At 37.2% G+C, this 22,561-nt stretch overlaps 1 protein-coding gene across 1 annotated transcript in view; it reads left to right on the top strand.

Moving 5' to 3' along the window:
• The window catches only part of SLC9A4 (solute carrier family 9 member A4), a 78,094-nt gene extending 55,812 nt beyond the window's left edge, over window positions 1–22,282 (top strand). Inside the window, exons 9-12 of the mRNA XM_037143393.2 lie at window positions 2,912–3,008; window positions 7,164–7,295; window positions 8,013–8,100; window positions 18,220–22,282. Of these exons, the coding sequence (XP_036999288.2) occupies window positions 2,912–3,008; window positions 7,164–7,295; window positions 8,013–8,100; window positions 18,220–18,575 (673 nt within the window). The 3' untranslated portion in view covers window positions 18,576–22,282. The remainder of the gene's footprint in view (window positions 1–2,911; window positions 3,009–7,163; window positions 7,296–8,012; window positions 8,101–18,219) is intronic.
• The last annotated feature ends 279 nt before the right edge of the window (window positions 22,283–22,561 follow it).

Below are 22,561 nucleotides of genomic sequence, written 5' to 3' on the forward strand. Positions count from 1 at the left end.
GCTTTTAAAACATCAGAGGATAGAGTCTTAGATTGATTAGAACTGTGGAAGCTTTAAAAATTTTGGTTAATATTAAAAAGATATTAAATGCAAATTTATAAATTTATAGGCATAGCAAACTACAATGTATAGCTTTAAAATATTATGTTTAAAAACTCCCAAATAATTTCAATCATTTCAATATGTCATTTACAAAAAGCATGCATTATTGTACTTTAATAAATTTTTATTCGATCACATATTGACTGGTGGAAGTTTACCTTTGTGCATTTTTATACCAAAGACTCTGGAATGTAGACTGATGTCATTTTCATTCTATAATGGAATGTGGTGTTATGGGAAGTCAGGCCTTCTTCTCTGCCACTCTCACTCATTCTAAATTTTGGTCATTTTTGTGACCTTCCTAAAAAGTAATTCCAATAAATTTAATAGGGGAAGACACTAGGCAACCACAGTCACAGAAGTCACCTTATGCATTTCCTGTGGATTTCATGAACAAAGCTATTCAAAGACAATGGATTCTTCTAAATGAATTGGGGTATAGTATTTGATGTTTTGTAAATTAATATTATGGCATTAACATAACATCTACCAGATTTTATATCTATATTATTTGTAACTGAAGCCTCTTTTTTACACTATTATAACATCTCTTTTTTGAAAAAGAAGTTAAAAGAAATATGAACCTTTTATTCAAATACATTTAGATTCAGATTTTTCTGTTTGATTTTAAGAGTCATGAAATTACCATAGGACTTTCATTTATGGTGACAGACATTTCTTTTATGGATAATGAATGAAGATTCAAGTGGCAAAGATCTTTCAGTTTATAATTTTACTTTTTTGACTAACAAATTATTAATATTTCATTTTTCTAAAGATTATACCTTTCCTGTGCTCATAATATAATTATTTCCATGATACTCCTGCTAATCAAGTGGCAGGTAGAAAACTTCCAGGTGTCACCTTGCCAAGTTAATGATTCGATTTATGATTTTATAGCTATAGCTTCTCACTGTGGATCAGTGAAAGATGATGTCCTTGGGATACCTGTATTACACATCCAGCCAGCAGCCTGAATGAACTTTTAATTAAGTTTGATCCTTCCCAAAGTGGTCAATTGTAAACCAAAGAGTGTGCCAAGTTAGATCTCCTGCTATCTGAAGTTTAACTTTAACATTGCCTTTACAAATGGGTTTTCCTACTTTTTGATAGGCATACAGAAAATGAAACCCCCTCATTAGTTGTTGCTTCTACTTAGCAATAGATTACTTCCATGATTATAAGGGAATGTATCACAATTTTTGGAATGTGTGGGTGTATCTAAATCAGAAGAATACATTTTATTTGAAGAACATTTTAACAATTAAGTTGAAAAGCCTTTATAATAATGTTAAGTTCACCAAGGTTGGGAACAATGTCAATAGTGTTGATATTCGTGGCTCTAAGATATGGAAACTCTCGTTTCAAAGATTATGTAGAAAGGGTATTAGTCAGTGCACAGATAGAATTGCTAAATATATCTAGCACTCAGGTCCTTAAAAATCCTTTACCAGTTTTACATTACTTACAAAATGTCCTTGCTATTTGTGATTACATTGCTACCAGTGCTTGGGGGAAATATTTTAAAGTGACCTGTATGGAAACTAATAACTATGTATCTCTTTGATCAATTATCCTAAGCCCTTTGAGAGCAGATTTGAGCACAACAGTGCCCTTATGCATTCAGAAGAGCTACAGCTAGAGAAGGAAAAAAAGCAAAAATCTGTAAGCGTTTATATAAAAATGTTAAGGGAGATGATAGTATTAAAAATGGTTTAATTTTCTTTAGTTTTCTTTTTTAGTTTTTATGTTCTACAATGAATATATATTACTCACAAAATAGTAATAGAAATTACCTCCACTAAATTAAAATAATTGAATCAAATATATTTGTCAATGCAAATTCTGCACATAGTAATAGAAATTACCTCCACTAAATTAAAATGATTGAATCAAATATATTTGTCAATGCAAATTCTGCACATAGCAATGTTTGAAATCCTCAGAAGACAATTATACATTGACTGATAATCTGGGCATGACTTGGTTTTGAATCTTTTTGGTGGGGTTGTGGGGGGACTCATGGAGAAGGACAATGTGGGGAGCTGGTCTATGCAGAAGCAGTGAGCAGTCAACTGTTTCTAGAATCTCACAGAGTTCTTAGTGTTTCAGAACTGGGCTGGATTTCTCATGATAAAACTGTTCTAATTCTCCTTGTAAAATATGATACTAGTTTCTTAGAATGTTCTTTAACTTTCCAGAAGATAAAACCCCTAAAGGAACAATCCCAAGGTAGATACTCATAAAGGTACTCATAAAATTTTAATACACTTAGCTTAATGCCAGTCAAAATGTGGTATGTGGATATAGCATCATTGTCCATGAGCTGTTTGTCACTTGTCTACCATAATTACAAAGCTAATTAAGAATCAGCCTCAAAAAAAAAAAGAATCAGTTTTGACTGGGTAACCTTATTTCTGTTGAATCTAATAGTAAAACATTTGGTTTGCATTTTATGGTAGTTTTTAAAATTTTATTTTCTAATAATTGACTTTATTATATTTTATAGACATGTTTGTTTATAGCAAATATGGAGGGGAAAGAAACTGATTTGTTATCATCTTAAGCCCCTTTTTAAAAATGAGTTATAATATTTTCCATATAAAAGCTAAAGGCAAAGAAACTATATTTTTAAAATGTAAGTCAAGACTATGTACTGCTATTTCACTGGAGCTTACTAAAACAACAGGAAAGATTATGTAAAAACAGGGGCCTGGAACTTAGAACTCCCTCAAGTACTTTGATACTTTTCCGGCACTCTTGCCAAGATGGAACATTAATGCTTGCCTTCCTCCAATGATGTTTGCAGAACCCAACGGATACAAGGAGTCAAAAAGCTTTCCCCAGAAGATGTGGAGGCCATGAGGGACATTCTGACACGCAATATGTACCGAGTTCGACAGAGGGTCTGTAGAAGTGATCTTACTTGTCCTTGTGGTCTGTCCTGGGAAACAACCTCTCAAGAATCAGGTCTTGGTTGCATTGTCCTCTCTAAAGCAGCCTTTTTGCTGAACAATTTTTTCCTGCTTCGTTTGGAGAACAGAAAGTTCATTGTTATATTTCTGCTCCAAATTGGCACCTGTGGTATAAAAAGAAATGCAAAGCTAGTTGCTGTCCCCAGGGGTCAGGCTGTCCTAGCCCTGAAAAAAAAATGATGGCTCCCAGTCACAGATAGTTGTTTCAATCTGTTGACTGTAATAGAGCTCAGAAAATTGAGATGGTTTCTACTAGAGCACTGAAACTGTAATGGTAGAAGGCTTTTTAAAAAAGGAGATGTATTAGGTATCTTATTTCTCAATTTTGGAAAATGGTGTGGAGTCTGGTCCAAAGTGTAGAGTAGGAACATTTCTTGAATCAGCGGGTGAGTGCTTCTGAAACTTTGATTTAGTCCAATGATACATAAACCTGTGAACTCTAGTTAGGAGTTGCTTTTTCTTTTAAGTTTGAGGAGTTGATCAAATTCTTCAGTGATTATAAGTGAATTCTTTATGAGGGCTTTGATTTTTGTGACTATATCATAAATTACAGTCTTGATGGGACCAAAACAAATCATCTAGTTGAAGCTCCTCATTTTCACATAGAAAATGCTAAGGTTAGGGGAGTTGATTATCTGACTTGTTTAAGGTCACAGAACAAAAAGAAGAACCCAGGTCTTCCAGCTGCCTACCTAGTGCTCTTTCGATGACTCCATATTTATAGAATGTAGTGAAAGTAAATCTTTCAGCTTCTTGCTTTAAAAAGGTCAGTGATTATGGGGAATGTGTCATGGAAAGTATCTGCACCCGCTGAAGGAATATAGGTCAGCAGCAATCATAGCATGCTTTCAGTAAATGCAACAGCTTTCAAATCATTCCAAGTGAAACTGTTTCACTAAGACTATCATGTTCTGCTTTAGCTAAATAGTTAGGAACTTCCTGGTTTAAACAATGTGGCTAGCTTAGGGAGGGCCAGAACTCAAAACGTGCCTGGTACTTAGCTTGTTTTCCTGTATTGATGAAGGTTGAATTTAAGGAAAGGTCCAGAAATGGAGGTAGAGATCCTGGGTCTCCAATCCGGTCTAAACCATGAGGTTAACTGCTCATTCTCTCTTTTTTCACTTTTATGCAATTTCCCAGATGCCACCTTTCTTCTTCTATCCACATGCCTATTCGGTCTCTCCTCTAGGATACTCCTTGTTAGCTATGTGGTAGTCCCCTGCCTTGTAAGCTATGTGGTAGTCCCCAAATAAACAAATAAGTTATGGAAAGTCACAGGTGGAGAACATAAATAATAAATGGAGGATAGTTCCAAGCCTCTGGAATGGCTTTTGCCTACACTTTTGTTACTTTGAGATAGTGAAACTTACCAGGTCTCTCCCTTCCTGTCTTTTCTTTCTCTTCTCTGTCTTCTGTTCTGCATAGGTCATGTGGCTCCTTACCTCCACCATGATCCTCTTGCTTTCTTGAAGGAAACACAGCTCTCAAAATGCCACCCAGGAAAGTTATTTGACTGCTTTGTTTCTAGTGGGCCATCTACAATTTTGAGGATTGTCACAAAAGGTGACATCTATAGTTAACTAACCTGGGTCATTAGGTCTCACACTGCAGTTGGGACATTTCTCACAGTCCACATTTCAGAAGAGGCCATCTTGGGAGTGAGGAGTCACTTCAAAGCAAGGTTAGAATGAGTGTAGGGTTTGACTCTGGAGAATCCTAACATGTAATCGGTCTGAAACCGAGCTGGTTCTGCTGAGTCTGTTCTACCTGAAAGGGCTCTGGCACCATCCCTTAGCACATCTAGTACAAGATCTTCACTGGTGGGGAAGTTGAATAATTCATCTCCGAAGATTCTCAATAGGACAAGCACATCAGAAGTGCTTTGGAATGAAGTAGGAATGGAGATTGAGAAAAACTCTAAATTTACAAGGGGAGACTAACCTCAGCCTTGATCCTAAGGATAAGTCAAAAGACTGTTGGGTAGTCCCTGTGGTGGCCCTAATGATCAGGACACAGTCAGAATTTTATATTTTCAAAGGAGAAAAACAATTTGTTTAACTTTAGTTCCCTTTAGCAAAGATTTAACGCACATCTAAAATGTACATCTTTATTCCAAAGAGCTCAAGTTTTAGTAGGAAATACAGGCTTTATACAGTTACCAACTCCTTCACTGAAAGGCAGAAAGGGAGGCAGGGGAGAGAAAAAGCTTAAATATACATTATGTGCATAGGACCTACTATGCTCCCTGCATATAGGCAAATTAGACAAGCATGAGTGAAGTGATATGAGGCAAAATAGAAAAAAATACATCCAAATTTTTCTTTTTTTAATTTAACTATTGTTCAAGTACAGTTTTCTGTCTTTTACTCCCATCCCAGCCCCCCCCCCCCGTGCTCCCCACCTCCCTCCCATTCCCTCCTTAGTTTTTGTCCATGTGTCCTTTATACTTGTTCTTGTGAATCCTACCCCTTTGCCCCTGAAATTCTCTCTCCTCTCACCTCTGGTCCCTGTCATAACAAAGCAACATCCAAATTTTTCTTAAAGGAAAACCTTTCCTCAAGTCAGGATGTAGGGAATTTCTACTAGCAACATATGTATACATACATATGTATATGTGTGTAAACATAAACACTAACTTCAGTTTTGCATGATTTAACATTGGTGAAAAATTATAAAAGTTTTTCTCAGTATTGTAGATGCTTATTTTTTAAATATTTTTATGACAGTGTTATATGTATCCTTTAATATCTCAATGTACAAAGTACCTAGGTTAAGGTCTATCATTACTGGTAGTAGATAAAAATCTATATTTCAAAATGTCTTCAAAATTCAATTTTTCTGGACAAGTTCTTGTCAGATTGGTTAATTTAGCAAGAGCATCTGGTAAAGATCTCACAACAGCTGAGAGAGAAGTTTGGCTTTGCTAATTCACCTTTGTTTCCCTGACCCCCAATCTATGCCTTCTTTATGGAACTACTTTTAGACAACTGCCCTTTTATGAGGATTAGTTAACTATTATTAAGCTAATAGATAACAAAGTTCATAATTGTACTTAACTGGATGTGTATACACTAAAACACACAAAAATAACAGACTGATTGAATGCCTTTTGCATGTACTCCATAACTCCTACAAACCCCAACATCTCATCACTTACCTGAGCACATAATAGCATGTGCTTATTTGTATAACTGCCCCAGTAGAGTATGAGCCTTTCAAAGATCATACTTTTAACTACTCCATTTTTTTAAAAAATTCATGTCTTCCATGGCACTTGGCATATAAAGAGTTTGCTTTTTTGCTGTTGAACTGAATATCCTTGTTAAAGCATCCATTAACCAGGAGTGATAGTGCCTGCTGTCCTGATTCTATTACCAAGAGAACTACTGGCCCACGGGAAACAGGATATATACTGGTAAACCCTGAGTGAAAAGAAGAGAAAGAAGTTCCAGTTAAGCACTTCGTAAACATCTGAGGACTAATGTTGGTCTGTGGTTGAACACAGGTTCTCACTGGCCTTTGTAAAGACAAGGAAGAAATTTTTCATTAAGCTAAGCTGATTCAATATGAAGGACTATTCTTTTTATCTTAGATGATTTGGTTGATTTTTTAAATGTGTCTTTAGTAGGTAAAACTAAAAAATAGCAACCTTGTGGGAATTCCCAAGGTAGTTCTGACATTGTCCTGATTCACTGAATTCAGTAACCACTGACTTAATGTAAAAATACAACCCAGGGAAAACAAGTGTTTATATTGGGCAGTCCAATTCTGTGGGTATTTGAGTGGAGGGGGGAGTGATGCAAGGATAATAGAGGGAGATTAAGATGGAAAGCACTGCTGTGTGAGCCAGGAGGCATCAGCTCCAACCACAAATATGTCCTGATGAGGGTGGCCTTGGTCATAGACCCTTCTTTGTGGGGCCACAGCTTGCACCCCTTTAATTAAAGAAAATGCTCAGATGACTTCCATGGTGTCTTCTTGCTGTAGTGGTTGTAACTCATGATATTTTGATGGCCCCTGAGGTTGGCAGCTATCCTGGAGCTGTCAAATATGTCCTTTCATATTTGACATTTTGTCTTTCTGTAGACACTGTCCTATAACAAATACAATCTCAGACCTGAAACAATTGAGAACCAGGCTAAAGAGATCCTGCTTCGCCACAAGAACACCTTCCAGGAGAGCATGAGGAAAGGCCACAGCCTGCCATGGGGAAAGCCGGTGAGGTGGGGACTGCGGATACACCTGAGAACTGGGCCACTCTCTATATAGGGCCTTCTCAAGTGACTACCACTGATATTTAAACAAGCAAAAAAACAAAAACAAAAACTAATGCCTTGTTGACAGAGAAATACAAAAGGAATGGAGTGCAGGACACCATATTTGGGTATCTCTCTTGGCGTCCAGGGCCTTAGGAAACCCATGGGATCTGTTCTCCAGCATGGGTCAGTAACTATATTGCACTCTCTGGACTGTGAGTCTAGACCAGACACCAAGGTGGCTAGGTCCTGAACATGCAAGGGGACCTCCTTGGACAAGGACCCCTGCTCTAGAAAGCTTATATCTCTTCCAGGGAGGAAGTTTCTTTTGCCAAGTTGCTTGGGCCTTATTTCCTTATCACTTGTGCACCTGACTTATTCTATCTTAGTCAATAACAAACCAATCTTACTGGTTAGAGGTTGAGTCTGGAGTAGTTCCTCCTCTGTACCCTAATCTCAGTAAGAAGGCAGGATTAACTCAGAGAGTTTATAATGGTCTATTTTACATGAGAAGGAAATAAAACACCTCTTAAAGGCTGAGGCATTTTGGTTTTCTTAAACAAAAGTAATCAAAAGCCAGTCATTCAAAAGATGACACAGTATAGATTTGAGTCCTTCACTTTTCTTGCCATGTGAAACTCGAACTGTGCTTTTTAAAATTTTTACTTGTTTCTTACAGGCTTGTGCCAAAAACATCCGCTACCTGTCTTTTCCCTACAGCAATCCTCAGCCTGCAAGAAGAGGCAGGAGGGCTGTTGATTTCAGAGGTAACTGGCTTGCTTGGTTGCTCTTTTTCTTGTCTGTAAAGGGCCACATGATATATATTCTAGGGCTTGGGGGTCAAAATATAAAAGTGAGAATATTATATAGGTACTTCTATGACTAAAAGAAAAAGGAAAATACTTTTTCATTGATCTAATTCAGATATTTATTGATGAAAACTGAAATTTAAATTTCATTATCATTTCACTTACAAAATATTCTTTCATTTTTTCAGCCATTCAAAAATATAACAACAATTCTAAGTTTATAGGCCATACAAAAAGAGACAGCAGGCCAAATATAGCCCAAGAGTCATAATTTGTTGATCCCTGTCTTAGAGAAACAAACAAACAAAAAATGGGCACATTTGTCACAGAATTCACCTATGCTTTTAAAATTACCAGATTTCTTCCAAGTTAGTTAAATTTTACTAAAATAATTTCATGATATTTACTGATGAAATGTTTTCCTTTTACTATCTCTCTCTCTCTCTCTCTCTCTCTCTATATATATATATATATATGTTATCAACTTAAATTTTCCTAAGAATTCAAGACTTTGAATTGGAAGTTCAAATAAACACATCAGATTTTAGAATTTGATCTTTGAAAAGTGAATATAATTATTTCTAAAAATTAATTTCTTTATTTAAAAACATGCTTAATATAAAATAAAATTAACCAGCATAGACAAGCATAAAAAGAAAATTAGAAGTATTTGACACCCTAAAATTCATATATAATCACTATAGAATTCTTTGGTAGGAATTCTTCTATAATTTTCCCTACAACATCCTAATCCATGTTGTAGAGAAAAAAGAATTCCCTACAACATACTAGAGAATTCTCCTACCCATACTAGATACAAAAAAAAAAAAAAAAAAAGAATTGTAAAACACACCAGCATCATATTATACATTAAATCACACTATAATCATTATTTTGTAACTTTTAAAAATTGTTTAGTTTGCTAAACCATATGTTGTGGGCATATTTCCATGTCAATAGACATGAAACTTTTGATCATTTTAGTGACTTAAGAATCAATTCTACAAATGCCCTATTGCTTATTTAGCTAAATCCTTATTGACAAATATTTAAGGTATTTCCAATTTTCAATGTTATATAATAAATGACTTGGATCACTTGTGGTTAGTTTTTATATAAATAAGCAATTATTTCCTTAGCACATTTTCCTGAAAATAAATTTTTTAGGTAAAAAAAATCACATATATTTAAATTGACTCTTATACCACGATCTGTAAGAAAGGTAATTTCTGAACACTTTTACTATTAATGGACTATTTTCAAACTTCTTAGTAATCTATAGGATAGAATTTAAATTTCATATAAGTATTTTTAGTCTGGTTGAACATCTTTTCATAATTTTAGAGCCAACTGTATTTCTTTTGGGGAAGTTTCTGTTTTTGCCTTGACCATTTTTTTCCATTTGATTTTTTGTTTTCTTAAATTGAATTTGAAGAACATTATATAATAAGGACATCATCTATTGTCGTATTTGTGGCTAATGATTTTTCCTCAAGTTTCACATTTATCTTTTAGACATACTTGCCATTCAGATTCTGATTAATGAAATCTGCTTGATCTTCTACAGAAAAATTAGAAAATGATTTGGCTAATATTTTTCATCTGGAGCTTTAGTTATTTGACTTTCTCATATAAATTTTAAATCATCTGAGATTTATCTTTGTGTAGATTAATATATTGTTTTTAAATGGTATTTTTCCCCTTTCAAAACTATTTTTTTTCTCTTAGATGACATGCCATCTTTGTTGTACTAAAGTCATTTACTTTGAGAAATTTTTGGACTCAATTCTGTCTCATTGCTCTAGTCATTTATTCTCAGATCAGTCTTGTGACTAGTATTATGTTGTATTTTAAATGAGCTATTTCACAAACAAAAGCAAACTAACAAAATAACACCAGTTACAGAGTGGACAGCAAATTAATTAAAAAATTTTTTTTCTGGTATCAATCATCTGGAACTATGTATTGTTGGAGTGAATAGAAAACATGAAATTCTCACAATCATTTCTTTTTTTTTTTTAGTTTTAATTGAATATCTGTTTCTTTTTTTAAATTTTTATTTAATTATTTTTCAAGTACATTTTTTTGTCGATTTCTCCCATCCCAGCCCCCCCCCCCCGCCCCATCTCCCTACCTCCCTCCCATTCCCCCCCCCCAGTCCTCATCCTTGTGTCTTTCATACTTGTTCCTCAAAATCTCTCCCCATTTTTCCCCTTAAATACCCTTCCCTCTCCCCTCTGGTCACTGCCCACTTATTCTCTATTTCAGTGTCTTTGTTTTTATTTTGTTTGCTTGTTTGTTTTATTGTTTAGCTTCCTGTGAGAGGTGAGATCATATGGTATTTGTCCTTCAATGCCTGGCCTATTTCACTCAGCATAATGCTTTCCAGTTCCATCCATGTTGTTGCAAAGGGTAGTAGCTCCTTCTTTCTCTTTGCTGCATAGAATTCCATTGTGTATATGTACCACAATTTTTTGATCCATTCATTTACTGATGGGCACCTAGGTTGCTTCCAACTCTTGGCTATTGTAAATTGTGCTGCTATGAACACTCACAATCATTTCTTATGAAACTGAAGTTCTTATGAACTTCAGTATCACCTTCTATGGTAACAGAAAATAACTCTCCTAAGCATTAATGTACAAATCTTAAATAAAACATTATAAAAAGTGCAGCAGAACATTAGAGGAATACTACATCTTACAAAGTGGAACTTATTCCAGAGGTGGAGTTGTTTAACATTTGGAAACGAGTTTACATTATCCACCAGATTATCAACTCAAAAGATCCGTCTTTTCAATAGATTCCCTAAAAGTCTTCTCACTCATACTTTCAGTAAAAATCATAAAATCCCAGGAAAAAATACCTAAAAGTTAAACGAAGAAAACATAAAACTCTACCTTTCTATGCTATCATTTCCTCTCTGTAAAAGAGAGAATACTGCTATGTCTCACACACAAAAGTGTTGACCTAGCATGAAGCCAATCATTGCACAAAAAGTTCTTAGAACAATACCTGGAACCAAGTAAGTATGCAATAAATATTAGCCATTATTATTACTATTGAGGGATATCAAGAAAGACTTGACATAGGTAGACAAGATGTTTCTGGAAAGGAAGACAACACATCAGAAATGTCCATTCTACATACACTGATCTAGAAATGCAATGAAATCTTCATCCCAATGATTATTTTTTATTTCAAATGTACTCAACTGGTTTTAAATTTCATTAAGTCAGTGAAAATAGTGGTAAACCTGGAAATCTAAAATAGAAAGTAATGAAATATTGTTTTAAAGAATTATCATAATAATCATGGGGAGAATCAGATAGTCCTCAAAGTATATCTGGGCACAATTACTTAAATCCTTGAAGTACATCTGTATCAGGACAAGTTCAGAGAATGGCCAGAGGGGCTCTAGGGAGAACAAAGAGGGAGATAGATGTCTAGCCAACAGGCAATCTCTGGTTAGCTAGCTTATGACTTGGAAAGCACTTTCCTTCCTCTCTCCCTTTGCCCTCCAGTGGTAGAACATCCCTTACTCTAGATGCCTGGTAGCTCCCTGCTGGTTTGGGGGTCTCTGTACACTCTTCCAATTCTTCTTTGCCCTTGGGGTTCACTTGATGTTACAAGATACAGAGGTCCTGCCTGGGTACCCCTCCTATGCCCTGAAACTGCTTAAAAACCATGTGGGTTGGGGAAGATGAAAAGTTCTGTCGCTGGAGAGTGGTGATGTTGCACAACAATGTGAATGTACTTAGTGCTGCAGAACTGTACAGTTAAATATCATTAAAATAAAAAACATGTTTAAGAGGTTAAATTTTATGTTATGTGTATTTTACCACAACTGAAACAAAAGGAAATCATGAAGAGGGTGTGGGGGTGGGGTGGCATTGGAGGTCTGGGTCTGTATTAGGTAGTTCACTTTCATCCTGTGTATTAGGCTCTGCCTGGCCCTGAGCAGATGCACTTTCCCTGTTTCTCCTTTATTCTTCCCTAGGGCGCACGTCCAGGAGTTAAGTTTCCTAGTTAGGTGACATATACAAGAACTGATTTCTCTCTGGAGCTGTGTTGCCTGGTTGCTGCTGACCTGGGCTATGTCAGTGGGACAAAGAACAGTCCTCACTGTTCCTCCTTCTGCTTTCCTGTGAGCCACTTTCTCCCACTGTGGACAGATCTAAAGACTTGAGTTTCAAGTACTGGCCCAAACCTCTTTTTAGTGCATGGAACCCACTTTCAACAATCAGGAAGTGGTTAGGACTCTGTCTGCTGATGGAAGCATATGCTCAGAAGGAGTGGTTGGAAACTAGGAGGGGGAGAAAGGGGAAGTGTGAGGAAGGATCAGCTCCTGGGGGAAGGCACATCCAGGATATTGTTTTCTCAGATAATGCTTAGGTAGTGTACCAAAAGATTAAGAGGAATGCAGGCCCCAGGCCAGACTATAGAGCACAAATTAAAAGGAAGCCTTGAAATAATAGACAAATAATATACTAATGTTTCCTTTATTCAAAGCATTGATTCCAGCCTTCTGCCCCTTTAACTCACAGACTACCTTCTCAGGATAATGTGGTCACATTTTGGAAAAAAACCTTATTGAACAGGGTATTTTAAGATTTTCTGATGTCCCACATCCTAAACACATTTTGTCAAGTATAAACTTGTGTGCATACTAGTTCTAGCTCTGGGGATTTTGTTTTGTGTTTTTTGTTTTGCTTTTTTAGGAAGGAGGAGAAAGTAGGAGAAAGAACCCTGCTTTCAGATTTAAATGAAAGGTCTTTTTTTTTAACATATTTTATTGATTATGCCATTACAGTTGTTCTATTCCCCCCTTCATTCACCTCCACCCTGCACACCCCCTCCTCCACCATTCCCCCCTTTAGTTTATGACCACATGTCTCAAGTTCTTTAGATTCTGTATTTCCCCTACTATTCCTGTACTCCCCCATCTATTTTCTACCTACCATGTATGCTACTTATTTTCTGTACTTTCTCCCCCCTTCTCCTTCTCCCACTCCCCTGTTGCTAACCCTCCATGTGATCTTCATTTCTATGGTTCCACTCCTGATCTAGCTGTCCTTTTAGTTTGCTTTTGTTTTAGGTGTGGTTGTTAATAACTGTGAGTTTGCTCTCCTTTCACTGTTCATCTTCTTTATCTTCTTTTTCTTAGGTAAGTCCCTTTAACATTTCATATAATAAGGGCTTGGTGATGATGAACTCCTTGAATTTGGTCTTATCTGAGAAGCACTTTATCTGCTCTTCCATTCTAAATGAAAGCTTTGCTGGATAGGTCAATCTTGGTTGTAGGTCTTTGGATTTTATGACTTGGAATACTTCTTTCCAGCCCCTTCTTGCCTGTAAAGTCTCTTTTGAGAAATCAGCTGACAGTCTGATGGGCATTCCTTTGTAGGTAACTGTCCCCTTATCTTTTGCTGCTTCTAGGATTCTCTGCTTCATTTTAATCTTGGCTAATGTAATTATGATGTGCCTTGGTATGTTCCCTCTTGGATCCAACTTCTCTGGGACTCTCTGAGCTTCCTGGATTTCCTGGAAGTCTATTTCCTTTGCCAGATTGGGGAAGTTCTCCTTAATTATTTGTTCATATAAATTTTTCACTTGTTGCTCTTCCTCTACCCCTTCTGATATCCCTATAACTTGGATGTTGGATCGTTTAAAGATATCCTGGAGGTTCCTAAGCCTCTCCTCATTTTTTTAAATTGTTGCTTCTTCATTCTTTTCTGTTTGGTCATTTTTTTCTTCCTTCTGGTCTGCTCCCTTGATTTGAGTCCCAGTTTCCTTTCCATTACTATTGATTTCTTGTGTGTTTCCCTTCATTTCAATTAGTTTAGCCTTCATATATTCCTCTAATTTGTGACTAAAATCAACCAGTTCTGTGAGCATCCTGATCATCAGTGTTTTGAACTGTGCATCTGAATGTTTGGGTATTTCTTCATCGCTTAGAGTTATTGGCTCTGGAGCTTTGAGCTGTTCTTTTTGAGCCATAATGTTTTGCTCTGTTCGTGCCTGTTAGGTATGAGGAGCAGAACCTTATATGTTCACCAGGGTGGGGCCACTCAGGTTGTTGGTTTGTGACTCTGTATGTAGGGGTGGAGTCGGAGAGGGACAATAGCAGTCCCCTCTGCTGCTTCACACTGCTGGGGCCTGCTCGGTCCATCTCACCACTCGCTCCTTCACTAGTATATCTGCGCACAAATGTGTGACCGAGAGCAGTCTGCTGCCTTGGGCCCTCAGTGCGTCCATCCACTGCTACTCCACACCTGGGATCCACCCACAGCTGCCTGTGTACCTGGGTGGAGCGCCTGGGTTGGTCTGGTGGATCTTTTTTGCCAGACCCCACTCTGCTGCTGGCTCTGCCCCTCTTATCGATTTGGCTGAAGGGTTGGTTGTTGTCAGACTTCCATATAGTTCAATTTTCTGTGGTTTGGCTGCATTTTTGTTGCTAAAACTTTATTGTTTTTAAACTTGGTTGTGAGAGAAGGCAGAGTGTTTCCACCTATGCCTCCATCTTGGTGGAAGTCCTAAATGAAAGGTCTTAAAATACGTAAATTCTCAGGAGAATATTTAAAGGGAAAATAAATTTATAAGTTTAAAACTTTGAAGAAATGAGAATTAAGGAGGTTGTGAAAAATATTCCTTTGAGGATGTGTGCATAGAGAAGGGGAAAAAAGGCAATGTCCTGAGAATGGCTTAGGTATTTAGAAGATTACCCAAGAGGGACAATTATTTTTCTGCTCTCATGATGAAGTTCTCCTGACCCACACATGACACATGTAAAGGAGACTGTGACAGCCTAGTCGAGAGTGGATGAGCGGCTGGACAGGTTCTGCTCAAACTTCAGTCCTGTCTTCATTGTATGATTCTGAAAGTCACTTACCTCTTGAAACCTTCACCTATGAGATGAGCACCATAACTCTTCTCATCATAAAGGATTATAATGAGGACTAAATGGCATAATAGTTGTGAAATTATTAACAAAGTGACAGACATATAGTAAGTTCCCAATAAATTGACTTTACCCTCAGCATCATCACCATGGTGTGCCAGCCACATTCTGTTCATCTTATCTCTTTTGAAATGAAAACATCTAGTCACAGTTGTGCCACATATTGCTCTGTACTACAGGGGTCCCCAACCCCTGGGTCATGAACCCTTATCAGTCCCTGGCCTGCTAAGAACCAGGCTGCACAGCAGGAGGTGAGCAGTGGGCTAGCAAGCAAAGTTGCCTGAGCTCCACCTTCTGTTCCCCTGACCCCTCAGTCCAAGGAAAAATTGTCTTGCACAAAACCAATCCCTGGTACAAAAAATGCTGGTGACCACAGCTCTACTGTACCCACACCCTATCCCTGTTTCTCCAAAATTGGCTAGTTCAAGGTTAAAAGGGAAGAAACTCAGATTTAATGCTTTCTGGTAACCATTGATTAAAAAACAAACCTAGATAAAAACAGCCATTTTCATATGCAGTAGCATATAAACTTCAGTTTAGCATTGGTCTTTGACAACACAAAGCATCTTTGTGCCTTAGCACCAATTATTCCGACTTTGAAAAAACATTCCTTATTTACCTAGAGGAGACAAGCTTGATAAACCCATTTTCATACATTCTACTTATTTAGAACACTGTGCATACAGCTTCTACAGTAGATCCTTGAACAATGCAGGTTTGAATTGCGTGGGTCCAATTATATGTGGATTTTTAAAATAAATACTAGCACAGTTCTATAAATGTATTTTATCTTCATTATGTTCTTTTTTAAAAATATATTTTATTGGTTACCTATTACAGCTGTCCCATTTTCCCCAACTTCACTCCCTTCTGCCCTGCAAACCACCTCCTACACACATTCTCCCCTTTACTTCATGTCGAAGGGTTATACATATAAGTTCTTTGGCTTCTACATTTTCTATGCTATTCTTACCCTCCCCCTGTCTGTTTTCTGTGTACCATCTATGCTACTTATTCTCTGTACCTTTTCCCTCTTTTCCCACTCCCACTCCCCTGTTGATAACCCTCCATGTGATCTCCATTTCTGTGGTTCTGTTCCTGTTCTAGTTGTTTGCTTTGTTTTTGTTTTAAGTGTGGTTTTTAATAATTGTGCGTTTGCTGTCATTTTACTGTTCATATTTTTCATCTACTTTTTCTTAGATAAATCCTTTTAATATTTCATATAATAAAGGCTTGGTAATGATGAACTCCTTGAACTTGACCTTATTTCAGAAGCACTTTATCTGCCCTTCTAAATGAAAGCTTTGCTGGATAGAGGTGCTTTGGATGTAGGTCCTTGCATTTCATGAATTAGAATATTTCTTTCCAGCCCCTTCTTGCCTGTAAGGTCTCTTTTGAGAAATCAGCTGACTGTCAGCTGACAATTATCATTTGTAGATAATTGTCTCATTTTTTCTTGCTGCTTTTAGGATTATCTTCTTCATTTTAATCTTGCATAATGTAATTATGATGTGCCTTGGTGTGTTCCTCCTTGGACCCAACTTCTTTGGGACTCTCTGAGCTTCCTGGACCTCCCGGAAGGCTATTTCCTGTGCCAGAATAGGGAAGTTCTCCTTTATTATTTGTTCAAATAACTTTTCCACTTGTTGCTCTTCCTCTTCCCCTTCTGGTACCCCTATAATTTGGATGTTGGAACATTTATAGATGTCCTGGAGGTTCCTAATTTTTGTTTCTTCATTCGTTTCCAGTTGGATGTTGCTATCTTCTTTCTGGTCCACAGTGTTGATTTGAGTCCCAGTTTTCTTCCCATCTACTGCTTCCTTGTACATTTTCCTTTTTTAACTTAGCATAGCTTTCACTTTTTTCATGTAATTTTTGATCAAATTCAACCAATTCCATGAGCATCCTGAGTACCAGTGCTTTGAACTGGCATCTGATAGGTTGGCTACTTTTTCGTCACTTAGTTGTATTTTTTCTGGAGCTTTGATCTGTTTTTTTATTTGGGCCATTTTTTTTTTGTCTTGACAAACCTGTTATGTAGTGAGGGGTGGAGCCTTAGGTATTCACCCCAGAGGGGTAACCCAGGTTGCTTCATTGTGATGCTATTTGTGGGGGAGGGGTCTGAGAGGGATTCTTCCGGCTTTCAGTCACTTCTGCTTCCCAGAAGCAAATTGGGCCTTTCTGGTGCTGATTCCCTGGTGGGTTGGCTTTTGTACATTTTAGGATCCTGTGGGTCTCTCCTGTGCAGGTGGGAATTTTTCCCACTGCTGCTTCAACACCCACAGGTGTTTTTAATCTGAGGTTTGAGGCTTTTTTTTCCTGGTGCTGGAGCTGTGGGTTGTGAGGTCTGTCTTGTTCCCCAATTGTTCCTCCAGGTTTATCTGAGGCGAATGTGGGAGTCCCTGCTCCACCAGTCACCACCACAGTCTTGCCAGCCAGCTGCAGCCTTGCCTACCCTGCTCAATAATCTGGCACTAGGTGCACCAGCCAGAGCCTTGCTCACCCAGGTCCTCCAGCCACTGTCTTGCACAGTTCTCTCCTCATGCCCATCTCTACCTATCCTAACAGTCTGGATGAGTGTGTCTCCTTCAACTCCTTGGTTGTTGGACTTCCATACAGTTAGATTTTCTGTCAGTTCTAGTTGTTTATTGTTTTTAAATCGATGTCCTTCTTTTGGTTGTGTGAGGAGGCACAGTATATCTACCTATGCCTCCATCTTGGCTGGAAGTCCTTCTCTTTCTTATGTTCTTTGTGACATTTTTTTCTCTTCCTTAATTTATTATAAGAGTGTATTTCTAGAAATACATCTAAAATACAAATATGTGTTAATCAACTATTTACATTATCTCTAAGGCTTCCAGTCAACAAAGTTATACATGGGTTTTTGAACACACAGAGAAGTGGTACCCACAACCCCATGTTGTTTAAGGGCCAACTGCATTCTACTCCCTTTCTGGGGTAGCAAACTTGAAGAGATAATTCTGCTGATAAGAAAATTGAATTTTTGAGCTGGGACCTCAGAAAGGACTGTTTTACTCTGAGGTCTGACCATCTAGTTGTTGTCTTCTCTCAGATCTTAGGTCTTGTTCTGACCTCTTCTTGTCATGATTTCCTAGATAAGGAAAGCAGTGATTCAGAACTCTCCTTCGACATGTTCACTGCACACTCTCGAGCAAGGTTGCTTCAAGAAAGACAACTGACAAAAGAAATAATCCCAGTGAAAATTTCAAACAGAAGAGGGAAGCCATCCAACTTTCATTATCAAAGAAGTAGAGGCCCAGAAGATCATGTTGGCGGAGAGAGAAGGGCAATCTTAAGACCCAAACCAATGTTTCATGCAGTAGATGAAGAGCATGAATCTGGAGGAGAGAGTGAAGAAGAGGCCTCAGCAGCTGGGTCCAGATGGTCATCTGAGCACAGACACAGAAGGGAACACCACAGATCCCATAGTCCGTTGCTCCAAAGGAAATAGTTTTATTGTGCACAAGATTGTTTCTGAGCTTCTCAAGAGTTCACCTTCCTATTGTTGTAAAAGAAGGATTTTTAGAATTCTAAAGAAAACTCTTGAGTTTACTTTTCTTTTTGAAGCTATTAGACATGCATCTATAAGAAGCAAGGAGATTTTTTGAAAGACTAGGAGTACTAACTTTCAGCTTGTGCCATATTCTTAGCTGGTGCACTTTGTAGATAATTCCCTATGAGTGACAGATATTCATGACCACAGAAATTGTTCACTAAGTATTTCTAAGTGCGTGTGATTCATTTACTTTATTGAGGTACAATGTGATTTGTATTTATCTTAACAATATGCATGTGCAACTTATAATCGAAGTAGTCCTAGGAGGAGTCTAGAAATATCCTGATCCAACCCCATGAGGTTACAGATGAGGACATCTTGCCCAAGGTCAAGTGGTGAGTTACTGGATTCACAAGCTAATTAACCTCCCTCTCAAGAGAATGCTTTTGATTTTGATTTTGATATGCACTATTCAATAATTATATGTTTGGGAGGAAATAAAATTTGTCATAACATTACTACATTTAATCAGTAGCAACAATAGATGTATGTGATACAGACTAAAGAATTAATCTGCAAACAATGGACTTGTCTATTTTGTAATTGGAATATTTATTTAAAAAACAAATATTAGAAACAAAATAGCCATAAACAGACTTTAAATATCAATGACATAAATAACATGTATTTATGGGCACTTATAAGGTGTGATATTTTCTCCTAATGATTGAAACTATTTTCTAATTTAATTTTTCATTTTCATTGTCCCCAAACTTGACCTTGAACCTCACACTCCAGCTCATCAACTTTGCTAGATGACTTTATCTTTTCCTTCTCTTCCTCTTCTCTTTCTTATGACCACCTATATATTTAACACTTATTAAATAACATTTATTGTCCCAAATGGCTAATCTATAGTAATCAGTTAACCACAGTGTTCTTTATTGTTGCTACTTTTGACATCTCTTATCATCCCCAACTGATTTAATAGTATACATCTTTAAAGGTCATGATCCAATATAACCAGCTCCTAGACCTACCTTGATTTTCTTAATTAGAAGGGATCAAGTGGTCCTCCTCCTTCTTGTGCCCCACACCACTTTGGATGTGTTATGAGACTTATCTGGGAATTATATTACATGTGTGTGTGTGTCCACTTCTATGGTCCAAGAATGGGAAGGACAGTTTATTCCTTTTTAATTTTATACATTTATCAGTTATGACTTTTATCTCCAACATTTACTTCCTATTTGCTTCAGCTTTTGTTGTTATAATGTTATATATGGTAGATTCTCTATAAATGAAGTGATGATGACATTTTAGAGCTGAAAATATATTAGAGAAGATGTGAGGTATTCTTATCTTCTAGGTGATAAAAAATGAAGTCTTGGGAAGGTACCTGATGCCAGTTCAGGGTCTGCTTCCCCTTGAAGGACATGGGCTTGTCCTCTAGTATAACCCATAGGTGCCATTAACTGCTGAAAAATGTATGACTTGACACACATTTATAATTTGTGAGTGACATTCACTCAGGTTCCTGCTGCAGTGGTAGAAATGGCAATCAAAGGAGTCATTTGTCTTTCTTCTGAATCTGAAATATAAGACTGCTTCTAAGTTGTCTAAATATTTGGATTTTAATAAAACTGTATACTACCAAGTAATAATAATCAGTGCAAAGGAATGGAAGCACATATAAAACCTAGAGATCTTCATGTTTTTTATTTAAATGAACCGACAATCAAAGCCACAGAAAAAGCCTATTAACCCTAAGAGTGAGTCATTATCCTTAAGCTATGAATGAAGATATAGAGACTGAGAGACATCATGAGAAATCATCTTTCCAAATCTAAATGCAAAACTGATTCTTGAGAGGTGTAGAATTCCTGTGTCACTTACTGGACACAGGAATACCACATAATACCAGAAATCCAAATTGTAAAGGCCCCTTCCCAGAGTAGCTATCAAGGTCTAAGGATTAATAGGAGTCATCTAACTCTACTGTTTTTCTTTGAGATCTTGGTTTCATTTTGGAGAGGGGTAGTAGGATTTAGTGAGTAGATTGGAACCTTCTCCTTTAACTAACAAAAGCCATAAAGGAGTTGTTTTAGCTGAGGCCTTTGCTCACCTAGACACTGTCTGGCCAGGACTTCCCAAGTCTGGGAAGTAGCCCTGGAGCTCTTGCATAAAAGGTAAGGCAGGTTAAAGGTAGCTCTGACAGGCTTAGAGAGCTGCTGGTGGAAATGGCCTCTTTTGTTTATCATCTAAGATTGTTTCAAAATGCAGTGTTATATGATCTTCATTTCATTAGTCACTCTGGGGAATCAGTTGAGGGTATAACAGGTACCTGAGGAGTACTCAAGGGTATCAGTTTTCCATGATGATTTTTTTCCCCAGCAGGCAACACACAGTTCAGCAGAGAAAGTTTCCTCTTGAGTGTTGAGGAAGATCTGATTCTTCTTCCTAACTCATCTCAGGAAGCAGATGGAATCACACAAAAGGGGTTCTCCTAGACCTGGCTTCTGGTCCACTGAGCAGTCCACCTTCTTTACCTTTTCTGCCAGCGGCAGAATTTGCCCTTTTATCTCAAACCTCAAAATATCAGACACAAACCCCACAAAAATTTTAATTTTCCTCTGTAGGTTTTTTTTGCTTCTCCCCCTCCCAAGCTTATATATATATTGCTAAGTTGATTGGTTTTGGGTTTCTATGAATTTTGAAGTTGAGAAAAGTAGCATTTCCTTGTATTTATCCTATATAGAGACTTTCTACCTTAAGGGTTTCCATGTATTTTCTGGAGTTTGGGATGTGGTAAATTTTCTTACTCATCTTTCCTGGCCTTGATATGATGCCGTGGGCACCTCCTTGTCTTTACTCAATCTGCTTAAAGAGAAACCTTGGCCATTGGTTGTAGAAAGGGGTCTGCTGTGGCAAAGTTGAGATGAGATTCTGGACACTTTATTATGTTTTTTTCATGCTTTCCTCTTGCTCCTGGAGGTCATATATTTCTGTGTTTCTTTTGGGAAAATTAAAGGGTCATGGGAGGTAGGGCTTGAATTACTGCCTGAATTCAGTGATGCATTGATATATTACAGATGACAACTATGGCAAGTGTGTTGCAGAACTCAGGTCTTAAGCTTAAAGTGTTGGATTCAGCCTGCAGGGAAACCCCCACCAGACTTCCTTACCTGTTTGGATGGCTACCACTGAGATAATTTAGATTTTTGAATCAATATAATTAATTCAGAGCTCAGGTTCTATAGTCAGATCAATTGTAACTGCGGGACCTTGGGCAACTTAATTGTCAACTCTAAGCTGAAATTTACCAATTAACATTTTAAGGTATTAATTTTATCTGCATCATAAAATGATAATAAAGATTAAATAAGGTAATATATATATATAATTCTTACATGTAGCTTAGGGTTTGTTTTATGGTTGGAGAGGAATCAGTTGTAATTATTTAGGCTAAAAATATGTATAAATGAGAAAAGATATACATTGATTGGATAATATGATGAGGCATAAATAATAGAAATATGAGACTTTTCTGAGAGGCCATTTGATTGTCAAGAGGATACTGGGGCCCTGGTGAGAGAATGTGACAGCAGTAGAGAGCACTGAAAAACATGATCACATCTCTACCTGGCTATGTATCTGTTTATCAGTCAATAGCAAAACCAGAGGTAAAATCTGAATATGGATTCATGTTTTTCAATCACTGCTTGTTTATTTTTATGCCATTCCCTCAAATTCATTATATTATTCTCCTAGTTTGGGGACAAATTCTAATCATAGCATATTTTCAAAGAGACAACAAACTTAGAAACCCTGCTTCTGTATATCTTGATAGGTGCCTAGTGAAGAATGAAGACATTTTTTGTTGAGGAAACTTTCAGTAGGATTTAATTTCTCAGCTTCAAATCTTTTCTGTAGGAGATCTT

Source organism: Artibeus jamaicensis, unplaced genomic scaffold (assembly GCF_021234435.1).
Source record: "Artibeus jamaicensis isolate MK-2021 breed Jamaican fruit bat unplaced genomic scaffold, CSHL_Jam_final contig_384, whole genome shotgun sequence".
In the NCBI taxonomy this organism is placed as follows: Eukaryota; Metazoa; Chordata; class Mammalia; order Chiroptera; family Phyllostomidae; genus Artibeus; species Artibeus jamaicensis.